General features: G+C 44.4%; 1 protein-coding gene across 2 annotated transcripts in view; it reads right to left on the bottom strand.

Moving 5' to 3' along the window:
* Positions 1-66: 66 nt before the first annotated feature.
* Positions 67-12087, bottom strand: part of MTF1 (metal regulatory transcription factor 1) — a 49818-nt gene continuing 37797 nt past the window's right edge. For both annotated transcript variants that reach the window (XM_035250873.3, XM_035250871.3), the window contains exons 8-11: positions 9138-9240; positions 7205-7788; positions 2622-2685; positions 67-798 (exon numbers count right to left, since the gene is read on the bottom strand). In XM_035250873.3, coding sequence (XP_035106764.1) covers positions 365-798; positions 2622-2685; positions 7205-7788; positions 9138-9240 — 1185 coding nt within the window. In that variant the 3' untranslated portion in view covers positions 67-364. The remainder of the gene's footprint in view (positions 799-2621; positions 2686-7204; positions 7789-9137; positions 9241-12087) is intronic.

A 12087-nucleotide genomic window follows, 5' to 3' on the forward strand; every position in this document is an offset into this window, starting at 1 on the left:
CCTGCCCAATCCACAAAGACCCCAGTGCAAGTGATGGGCAGCCTCAGATTGATGGAAACCACATCCTTTCATTTAGAATTTTTATGCATACGAGTAACCTTAGTTTCCAAGTTCACATGACAACAAGCAAAAGTGACATACAGTGCAGCCAAACAGTTCACTTATAACTTAGCTTTTTTTGTTATTTTTTGTTTTTTTCCAAAGATTAGTTCCTGGGATGTGAATAAAGAAAATACGTCTGAAAGGTGAGGATTTCAAACAGTAAATTTCTTCATCCTTCAAATTTCTGACCCATGATGGCAGGCATTGTACCTCATGCCTCCTGCTCACCCTCTTTTTCCTGGAGGTGAGCACACATGGCCCTTCACTTGGAGAAGCTGCTGGTGAGGCCCATCTCCTCCTCCCTCTGCAGTAGTGCTTCAAGGGGAATCAGATTGGACGGGGTGTCCATGTTCTGAAGGGATAGAAACTGTAACACATCCATGGCACTTAACGTTTCTGTCTGAGGGTCTGAAGGAGCCTCTGCTTGTCGGCTTTGCTCACAGGAGAAGGGCATGGTGGAGGATGGTGACCGGGGAACAGGGGCTGAAGAGAAAGTCTGCACTGGGAGCTGCAAGCTGGGCCCATCAGGAGCCTGGGGGCTTGGCTGTGGAGGGGGTGGTGGGGAGGAGTAGCCCTTCCTCCTGCTGGACGCCCGCTCCTTTGCAGAGTCCCGGCACGCACACTGACACTGACATGCCTCTTCTTGTTTGATGATGATCACAGGAACACTGAGGCCAATCTGCTGGACAGAGCTCCCTGTGAGAGAGGCAAGAGAGACTGCTCTTCAAGTAGCTGTAGGGGCAGGAGCACGAGGGAAAGGGATACATGGACTAGGTGAGAGCGAAGTGCCAGAGGAACCATGGGAAGGACAGTCGCCACGCTTTGGGCTTTGTTCTGCTTTAAATTGGACCACATGTCCTCTCAGGTAAAAGAGGGACACTCCCCAGCCCAAGTCAAAGTCTCCTTTCCTTAGAAAGGAGATGCACATGCAATCTAGATGCACCCTGTATTTCCAGCTTCATTTCCAGTCATTCTCCACTGCATCCTCCGTGCAGACACCTACCTTTTCCTGACATGTTCTTTATACTCCTGGGTGTGTGGGCTCTTCCTTATGCTTAAAATCCCTGGACACCACTCTTCTGGAGAACTGACACTCATCTTTCAGGACCTAGCTCACTCCCCCGCTCTCTGTAGGCCTATGCAGAGGACTAGCTTGGGTGAAGCCCATACCGAGCTTCCCAGCACACATGTGCAGTGCTGCTGTCTTCCTTCCATGCCTCTCTCCATACAGTACAGGACCTACTTGGTTCTGCCTGCCCAGGAGACTCTGAGCTCTTTTAGGACACCTTACTCATCTCTCTTTCTCTCATGTGTTGTGCTCCCTATTCAGCCAGGCTTTGTGTCTTGACAGAGCTAAAGATCAGCGGGTAGGGCTGGGTACAGTGGCTCATGCCTGTATGTAATCCCAGTATTCTGGGAGTCTGAGAAGTCAGGATCTCTTGAGCCCAGGTGTTTGAGACCAGCCTGGACAATACAGTGAGACTCTGTTTCTACAAATAATAAAGAAAAATTCGGCCAGGTGTGGTGACTCACGCCTGTAATCCCAGCACTTTGGGAGGCCAAGGTGGTCGAATCACTTGAGGTCAGGAGTTTGAGACCAGTCTGGCCAACATGGTGAAACCTCATCTCTACTAAAAATACAAAAATTAGCTGGGCATGGTGGTGGGCACCTGTAATCCCAGCTACTTGGGAGGTTGAGGCATGAGAATCACTTGAGCCTGGGAGGCAGAGGTTGCAGTGAGCCAGGATTTGTGCCACTGCACTCCAGCCTGGGCAACAGAACAAGATTCCATCTCAAAAAAAAAAAAAAGAGAAGAAAAATTAGCCAGGCATGATGGTATGTACGAATGGTCCCAGCTACTGGAGAAGCCAGAGCAGGAGGAGTGCCTGAGCCCAGGAGGTCCAGGCTGCAGTGAGCTGTGATCACTATACCGCAGCCTGGGTGACAGTGAGACCTCATCTCAAAAATAAAACAAAACAAAAGCCAATGGGCAGAAGAACAGGGTGGGAACTGAGAGGCGTGAGAACTAGTGCTTTGTTTGGTTCTATCACAAATTCACTTATGACCTTGGGGGCGTCATTTAATTTTTCTGGGTCCCAGTTTCTTAATCTATAAAAGAAAGAATTTGAATAAAAGGAACTTTCAGCTCTATATGTGTCTCTGACCCAGATGCTATTTCTTCATTACTGTAATTAGAAAAGAGTCCAGTGAATTAACAACTGCCCTCTTTAGCATTAACTGTGATTCAACTTTTTTTTCTGGCTACATTTAAAAGCTGTATCTGAAAGAGAAAGAACCGCTACTCATTAAAGTTTAACATGGTATCTTGGCCAGAAGTAAACTAACTTCTAATAGTTGTGAGAATATGAAATACTCTAACGAACAATAATATGTGAAGAATTTAACTTAGGCTGTTTAAAGATTTATAAAGTTTTAGAAACTGGGACAAAGCAATAATTAGCTGTGCCTCAAGGGGCTCAGAGTTGCCTTCTCTTAAGACTAACATGGAATTACTTACCTGGTCTACTGGCTACTGGTACTGCAGTGGTATAAAACACCTTCTCAACTTTAGATGCTTGCTGCTGAAAAAAGAAAAAGAAATCCCATTTATAGCCACTGTAATAAGGCAGATTCCCCAGGGATCTGAAGCCTCCCAATTGTAATAGTCATCCAAGACAATAGAAAACCCTCAGTGTTCGGGGATTTTTGTACTGAGTGATGTTCTGTTTGTGTTCTGATATGAGGTCACTGCACTGTGCTGACAATGTAGCAAGCTTTGTACCCTACTAGTTGGCTGGCTCCCGGCTGCCTAATCCAGTGGGTTCTGTATCCAAAGGCTCCTCCTCCTCCAAGGTTGCTTTTCTCAAGCAGTTTGTCTTCTTAGAGGGAACCAAGAGCTAGCTTTCCTTCAGGCTCTCCACCTTCCCTGGTGCCCCCTCCAATACTTCTAAGAAAGCTGGAAAGTTCTTTTTCTCCCCCAGGGATTAAGCTGCATGCCAATGACAGGCTAAGGCTTCCTCTCACAGGCAGACAGCCCTGTAAAGATCTTGTGCTATAAGGTCCACAGCATAGGCCGGGCGCGGTGGCTCAAGCCTGTAATCCCAGCACTTTGGGAGGCCAAGGAGGGTGGATCACGAGGTCAAGAGATCGAGACCATCCTGGTCAGCATGGTGAAACCTCGTCTCTACTAAAAATACAAAAAATTAGCTGGGCATGGTGGCGCGTGCCTGTAATCCCAGCTACTCAGGAGGCTGAGGCAGGAGAATTGCCTGAACCCAGGAGGCGGAGGTTGCGGTGAGCCGAGATCATGCCATTGCACTCCAGCCTGGGTAACAAGAGCGAAACTCCGTCTCAAAAAAAAAAAAAAAAAAAGGTCCACAGCATAGTTCAAGGGTGGGCCCTGGATTCAGCCACACTTGGATTCAAGTCCAAGTTCTGCCGCTTACTACCTGATTATGTCAGGCATGTGATTTAACTTCCTAGAGTCTGGTTTCCCCACCTATAAAAACAGGGATAACTGATATGGATGGAGTATCTGTTCCCTCCAAAACTCATGTTGAAAGTTAATGCCCAGTGTGGCAGTATTGAGAGGCTGGGTGTTGTAAGAGGTGACTGGGTCATGAATGAATTAATTAATTCATGGATTAATGGGATATCATGGGAGTGGGAGTGGTGGCTTTATAAGAAGAGTAAGAGAAGCAGGCTGTGATGGTATATGCCTATCGTCCAGCTATTTGGAAGACTGAGGGAGGATCACTTGAGCTCAGGAGTTTCAAGGGCAGCCCAGCCTCGGCAACATAGTGAGACTCTTTCTCTTAAAAATAAAAATAAAAAATAAGGCTGGGTACTGTAGCTCATGCCTTTAATATCAGTACTTTGGGAGGCAGAGGTGGGCGGATCATAAGGCCAGGAGATCAAAACCATCCTGGTCAACATGGTGACACCCCGTATCTACTAAAAATACAAAAACTAGCCAGGTAAGGTGGCATGCACCTGTAGTTCCAGCTACTCGGGAGGCTGAGACAGAAGAATCACTCAAATCTGGGAGACGGAGGTTGCAGTGAGCTGAGACTGTGCCACTGCACTCCAGCCTGGGTGACAGAGCGAGATTCCATCTCAAAAAAATAAAAAGAGAGGCCTGAGCTAGGATGTTCAACCCCTCGCCATGTGATGTCCTGTGCTACCTCAAGACTCTGCAGAGGGTCCACAATAGCAAGCCGGCCCTCCAGATGTGGTCCCTTAACTTTGGACTTCTCAGACTCCATAACTATAATAAATGTCTTTTCTTTATAAATTACCCAGTTTGGGGTATTCTGTTATAAACAGAAAATGGACCAAGACAATAACCAAAAACCTTTTCAAAGGCCCCTGTAAGGATGAAATGAGATGACGCCCATAGGACACTTGGCACATGGTGAACATTCAGTAAACATTCATTATGTATATCATTACTAAGTAGGACTATAAACCCATGCCCAGAAAATCACTCTAGTATACTTCCTATTACATTGGCCAAAAGGTTTCTACTTTTTTGAAGTCTTAATCTTGAGACAGTCTTTTATCTCTTTAAAAAGGAAATTAAAAAGTGCCTCTAAGATGAGTCTGGGAGCAAAGTGAAAGCTTCTGGCTAAGTTATAGCAAATGACACTATGAAATAATAATGGAGGCTGGGTGTGGTGGCTCACGCCTTTAATTCCAGCACTTTGGGAGCCAAGAATTGGGGCAGATCACCTGAGGTGAGGAGTTCGAGACTGGCCTAGAAAACATGGTGAAACCCCATCTTTACTAAAAATACAAAAATTAGCCAGGCGAGGTGGCACATGCCTGAAGTCCCAGCTACTCAGGAGGCTGAGGGAGGAGAACAGCTTGAACCCAGAAGGTGGAGGTTGCAGTGAGCTGAGATCACACTACTGTACTCCAGCCGGGGCAAGACAGCGAGACTCTGACTTAAAAAAAAAAAAAAAGGAAAAGTGAGACCCATATTTAAATACTTGAAAAGAAGAGGTATGACTTGTTTCATTCACCACCCCGGGACAGGGCCAGAGAAAACAATAAAAATCGCATGGAGGCAGGCTGGGTCCCAATACTGGAAAGCCCTTTCCAATGACTCCAGCGATCTAGAAATGGAAATAGGCTCTCTCTAGAGGGGGTTGGCACCCTAGTTCTGGAATCTGAGTGTTCTCCCTATTGAGCTCGAAATCACCTTTCCAGTTTGTCTGATAATAGCATATATCCACCTCTAGATTCTCCAACCTAGTACACACTTTTCTCTATCTAATTCCTACCCATATCTCAAGGTTCACCTGACCTGTATGGCCACCCAACAATCATTAGTGTCTAAACCCCTCAGTGGAGTGGCCAAAAGCCACCAAATCTGAGATCAATCTGCTTATGCTTCAAGCCCAGCTTTGCCACTTGTGAGCTGTGTGAACTCCAGCCAGTCACTTAACCTCTCTGGACCTCTGCTCTCCATTGGGAAAATTAGACCTAACTCCTAGGATTGTTGTAATATGTTAAAATGTGCTTTGTGTGACATATAGAGCTGCAGCTATACAGCGATAGCAGAAACATCAGTGGTTGCTAGGGGAAGAGGTAGAAGGGATGAATAAGTGAAACACAAGGAATTTTTAGGGAAGTAAAACTCTTCTGGATATTGTATGGTAGATACATGACATTATGCATTTGTCAAAGCCAGTAGAACTGTACAGCACAAAGAATGGACCCTAATGTAAACTATGGACTTTAGATAATAATAAAGTATCAATACTGGTTTATCAGTTGTAACCAATGTACCACATTGTTACAAGATGTTAGTAATGGGGGAAAAAAATAAGATGATAGAAAAAACAATAATAATAGGGGAGGGCTGGGCATGGTGGCTCACGCCTATAGTTCCAGTACTTTGGGAGACTGAGGCAGGCAGATTGCTTGTGTCCAGGAGTTCAAGACCACCATGGACAACATGGTGAAACCGCGCCTCTACAAAAGGTACAAAAAATTAGCCAGGCATTGTGGTGAGTGCCTATAGTCCCAGTTAGGAGGCTGAGGTGGGAGGATGGCTTAAGCTCAAGAGGCAGAGGTTGTAGTGAGCTGAGATCGCACCACTACACTCCAGCCTGGGTGACAGAGCCCGATTCTGCCTCAAAATATATATAATAATAATAGGGGAAACTGGGGATGGGGAAAGGGTTTATGGGTACTCTCTGTACTATCTGTTTAACAAAATCCCCTAAAAAAGTAAACTAAAAATAATGTACATACATAATAACTGACACATTGTAGATCCTCAATTTTTAAAAAATATGTAGCACAGTAAGTCCTTATGCATAGTAAGGACTCAATAAATAACAGCTGTTGATGTGTTTAAAATTACCGTTATTAGTATTTGGTACTTTGCCTACTGGTAATGTTAACTTTCTTTTTGGCATTTTTAGCCCCTTTAACTAGAATGTATACAGTTTTATAAAAAAGAAATCATGTTTTTTCTCTTTTCTATATCCTCCAGATAGTCAGTGTGGTGTCTGGCAAATATTAGGCATTCTAAGTTGTGAGACTGGCCTTCCTGAGACAATTCTTCACCACGAATAATTAATTGAATGACCAAGTCATTTCCCTAGTCATCAAGACCAAGCAAGTACTTCCTTAGAAAATTATTCTATGATGGGCTGTGGGAGCACAGATTACTTCTCTGACTTGGCCACTGCTGGCCAGTGCCATCTGACTGGGTCACATCAGTACCTCACATCAGTCTGACTCTGCCTTGAAGACAACCTTTTTCTGGAATATTCTGGGGTCTCTGGAGTTTGTTGACTGCTTTTTTATACTAGATGATGTGATTCGATTGCAGTATCAGTAGGAATATTTGTTCGAGTGCCTCCTGCTAGAGAAACTTAAAGACTGTTTCTCTGGCTCCTTATTGTAGGTACTGATGACAGCATATCCTACTTTTATACCACTTGATTATGTGGAAAATGACTAAAAGAATTACATGTTTCAGGGTGGATATGATAGGAATCTTCCTTTTTGAAGTAAAAGCTTCTGAACATGTAACTTATATAAATATGCTTCACCCCACTAGGGATATTTATACATAATACTTACAATTTGTTCTTGGTTTTGTGGCGAACTGGTGGCACCATTTAATATCCACTGTAAGTTCTGTTCTCCCATGACTAGGCTGGACTGCAGGATAGCTGTGCTGGGAGTTGGGGTGATGCTTATTGTGGGATTATTAGTTAGGACAGAGTTGGCACCCAGGGGCAGAGTCTGGACCATGGCTGGCAGGGACTCAGTAGTACTTTGTGGTGGGGCTGGTGCTGCCACAGCTGATGCCACTGCTGCTGCTGATGCAGAAGCCCCAGCAACAACAGAAAGTCCTGGTACGATGGGCTGTGGTGCCTGGGGGTGCGGAAGAAACTCTTGATGATTAGCAGCAAACTGTGTGCTGTGGGGAACAGGCACTTCTGGAGGTTGTAAGAGGGCAGGGGGGTTGCCAAATGCAGCTTGCTGGGAGCCAGGTTCTAGGGAGGGAGCAGACGGAGCTGAGGCAGGTAGTAGAGGCTGGGGTGGCTCGGAGAGGCCAGGCTGCAGTACAAGTAGAAGAGATAAAGATGCTGAATTTCCTGTGGATGGCGGAACATCACTGACTGACTCTGCATCACCATTAAAACTTTCAATCAAGGAAGCTGGCAAGAAAAAGAAAAAGAAATAGAAATATATACATATATATACCCCGAGCCTTACATGAGCCACAAAAACAGTCATTATGGGCTAAACAAAAGACAGCTGAAGTTCACTGAGCCGATTCCTTCATAGTTAGCAGGCTGGCTTTCTGTCATTTTCATTTAGTGACACCTCTGGTCAAAGAATCATGTTTCAGCATCAACCTCACTTTCTTTTTTTTTTTGAGACGGAGTCTCGCTCTTGTTACCCAGGCTGGAGTGCAATGGCAAGATCTCAGCTCACCGCAACCTCCACCTCCTGGGTTCAAGCAATTCTCCTGCCTCAGCCTCCCGAGTAGCTGGGACTATAGGCGAGCACCACCATGCCCAGCTAATTTTTGTATTTTTAGTAGAGACGGGGTTTCACCTTGTTGACCAGGATGGTCTCGATCTCTTGACCTCGTGATCCACCCGCCTCAGCCTCCCAAAGTGCTGGGATTATGGGCGTGAGCCACCGCGCCCGGCCCTCTTTTTTCTATTTTTTCTTTTTTGACTTCATAGACAACCTCACTTTCTAGATGTGAAGACCTAGTATAGATCTAACCATTTAAAAAAGTGTGTTAAGGCTTTTCTGGAAAAGAGACTAGACATCCTTTTTTTGGCAGACTAGTGAATATACTTTCTGACTATTGGGAAATTTTACAGACAAAGTTTCATCAAACACAGTATGATCTATGCATCTGAAGCATGGTTCATGGGTCCTGTCCACTCATAGACAGCATATCACCTCAGAAGAAAGAATTCACAAGGCTGGGCATGGTGGCTCACACCTGTAGTCTTAGAACTATGGGAGGCCAAGGCAGGTGGATCACCTAAGCTCAGGAGATTGAGAGCAGCCTGGGCAACATGGCAAAACTCCATCTTTACCAAAAATACACACACACACACACACACACACACACACACAAAATTAACTGGGTGTGGTGGCACGTGTCTATGGTCCCGGCTACTCGGGAGGCTGAGGTAGAAGGATCACTTAAGCATGGAGGTGGAAGTTGCGAGCCGAGATCACACCACTGTACTCCCACCTGGGTGACAAAGTAAGATACTGTTTCAAAAAAAAAAAAGCAGAAGAAAGAGCTCACAGCTCCTCCCATTTTGTTTTTTACAACCAACAAAAGATTCTGGGAAAGGAGACTCTTCTTTAGGACTGAGGGAAGTAAGAGAAAAGATGGAATTAAACTGAAAGACCCAAACTTTTCTGATCCTTCATAGAAAGCTCACTCCATTTAAGCTAACTAGAATATCTCATTGTGCCTGTGACTTACTGTCAACAAGTGCTGAGATGTGAGTAGAAAGAGTGTGTGACAAACCTGTCTGTTGAGGATCTTCCTGAATTGCTGTATCATCTGAATTCTGGAACACTGATTCAAAGATGATTGCTGGTGAAATTGTGCTGAGGTCCTGGCCCTGTGTCTGATGGAGAGAGACAAAGATGTGAGATTGGCCATTCCTTTTTTTTGGAGACAGCATTTCACTCTTGTTGCCCAAGCTGGAGTACATACAATGGTGCAATCTTGGCTCACAGCATCCACCTCCCAGGTTCAAGCGAATTCTCCTGCCTCAGCCTCCTAAGTAGCTGGAATTATAGGCACCCACCACCAAGCCCAGCTAATTTTTTAATTTTTTTAGTAGAGACAGGTTTTCACCGTGTTGGCCAGGCTAGTCTTAAACTCCTGACCCCGTGATCTGCCTGCCTCAGCCTCCCAAAGTGCTGGGATTACAGGCGTGAGCCACGCACCCAGCCAGATTGGCCATCTTGAGACAATTCTTCACCATGAGAGAACACATTCAAAGCAGCAGAACTAGAACGAAAATCTTTTGATATGCATCTTGTTTCTACCTTCTGCTATTTAAAATAACACATATTTCCTTAAGCCTCAGACACTGAAGATTTGGGTCCTCAAATATTTTATTTATTTATTTATTTATAGACAAAATGTCACTGTGTTGCTCAGGCTGGTCTTGAACTCCTGGGCTCAAGCAATCCACTCAATCTCAGCCTTCTAACATGTTAGGATTATAGGCATGAGCCACCATGCCCAGCCCCTCACATACTTTAAAAGAGGAATTAGTACACTGACTTGCCAGTTGACCGCCTGTTTTTGTAAATAAAGTTTTATTTGAAAACAGGCCACACATCCATTTACATATTATCTGTGCTACTTTTGCTTCAATGGCAGAGTTGACTAGTTGTGACGTGATCAACAATGCTGAAAATATTTACTGTCTGGCTCATTACCAAAAAAATGTTGCTGATTTTTTTAAGACCAAATCTTACAGTAAAAGAATGAGATTATATAATATTCATTACCCTGTAACTTCCTTTCCTCATGTAATAATAACATTGTGAATATCTTTCATAATATCTACAATATGCTAATACGTATGCATGGTAATAAATCCAACAAGCAACAATGATGAACAATACTGATAGCTTTATACTTAATAAAAGGTCAGAGGCATTCAAAACAAAAAGATAAAATGTGAGGGGGAAAGCCCAACACAATGCCCTGAGGGCCTGCCTGCCCACCAGTGCTAATTAAAATGAGCACTCTTCACTTTAGTTCAGGAAAGGCAAAACACTACAGTTCTTCTAGCCATGGTCAACCTCCAAATCCACCTCCGTCCCCACAGTCCATAGGGCAAGAGTGTAAGGGCAATTGCCTACACAGTCCAGACAAGGAACAGAAATACGTGAAGCAAGGGAGTTGGGTTGTGACATACTGGAGAGAATGCATGCCAGTCACCTACAGGGCTTCAGTCGAATGCTGCCATGGGACTATGAAGGACAGGGATTACCAGAACTCAAGTAAGTAGCAAAATTTTGATTTTCTTGTTTTTGACAGGCTTTCTTTACTATACTGCCCACACTGGAGTGCAGTGGTGTGATCATAGCTCCCTGCAGCCTCAAACTCCTGGGCTCAAGCAATCTTCTCACCTCAGCCTCCAAGTAGCTGGGATCACAGGTATGGGCCACCACATCTAGATAATATTTTAATTTTTCTGGAGAGATGGAGTCTCACTATGTTGTCCAGGCTGGTCTTAAACTCCTGGGCTCAAAGGATCCTCCCACCCCAGCTTCCCGAAGTGCTAGGATTATAGGTGTGAGCCACCCCATCAGACCCAGAAATCTTAATTTTTACATGAAATCTACCAACTTGTATATAAAAGCAAGTGCAGCTGACCCTTGAACAACATGCATTTGAAATGCACAAGTGGACACATACTTGGATTTTTTTTTCCACTTCTGCCACCCCTGAGACAGCAAGACCAACCCCTCTCTTCCTTTTCCTTGGCCTGCTCAATGTGAAGACAATGAGGATGAATACCTTTACAATGATCTACTTCCACTTAATAAATAGTAAATTTATTTTCTCTTCCTTGTGATTTTCTTAACATTTTCTTTTTTCTAGCTTACTTTAAGAATGCAATATATAATACATATATCATTCAAAATATCTGTTAATCTAAACTGTTTTATGTTATCAGTAAGGCTTCCAGTCACAGTAGGCTAAGGCTACTGCTAGCTCAGTATTGGGGAGTCGAGTGGGATTTGCTTGTGCAGGGGAGGTATGGATGCAGGGGGGGCCAGCACTCCTAGCCCATGTTGTTCAAGGGTCACATGTAATTGAAAATAATTTTAACACACCTGTATACACCAAACTAAAACCTATTTTTAGGGCACGTCTTGCCCTACTGCCAATTTACAGTTTAAGGTCATTTTGTAACAACTCTGCTTCTAGGAGGGAGAACTCAGAAGGATCACTTTGGGACTGGGCAGAAGTGTGGCAATGAGTGAGGCTGTCCACCAAACTAGAAGTGCTCAAAGATTAAACTGCTCACTGGAGCCAAAAGGGAACAATTCTTCTTCTTCTTCTTTTTTTTTTGCCTTTTTTTTGAGACAGGGTCTAACTCTGTTACCCAGGCTGGAGTACAGTGGCGCAGTTAAGTCAATGCAACCTTGAACTCCTGGGCTCAAGATTCTCCCCTCAGCCTCCCAAGTAGCTGGGACTACAGGCCCATGCCAACATGCCTGGCTGCTTTTTAAAAATTATTTTTAGTAGAGATAGGTCCTGCTATGTTGCCCAACCTGGTCTTGAACTCCTGATCTCAAGTGGTCCTCCCAAAGCACTAGGATTACAAGTATGAGCCACCACCACCAGCTGATAATTTTATGCTGAGTCTATGAGCTGAAGAAGGGGAAATTCAATTTTTTTTTTAGTTCAGCGATCCTGATTGCCAGTATGATAGAAGCTGAAG

The sequence above is a fragment of the Callithrix jacchus genome, chromosome 7, assembly GCF_049354715.1.
Source record: "Callithrix jacchus isolate 240 chromosome 7, calJac240_pri, whole genome shotgun sequence".
NCBI classification, from domain to species: Eukaryota; Metazoa; Chordata; class Mammalia; order Primates; family Cebidae; genus Callithrix; species Callithrix jacchus.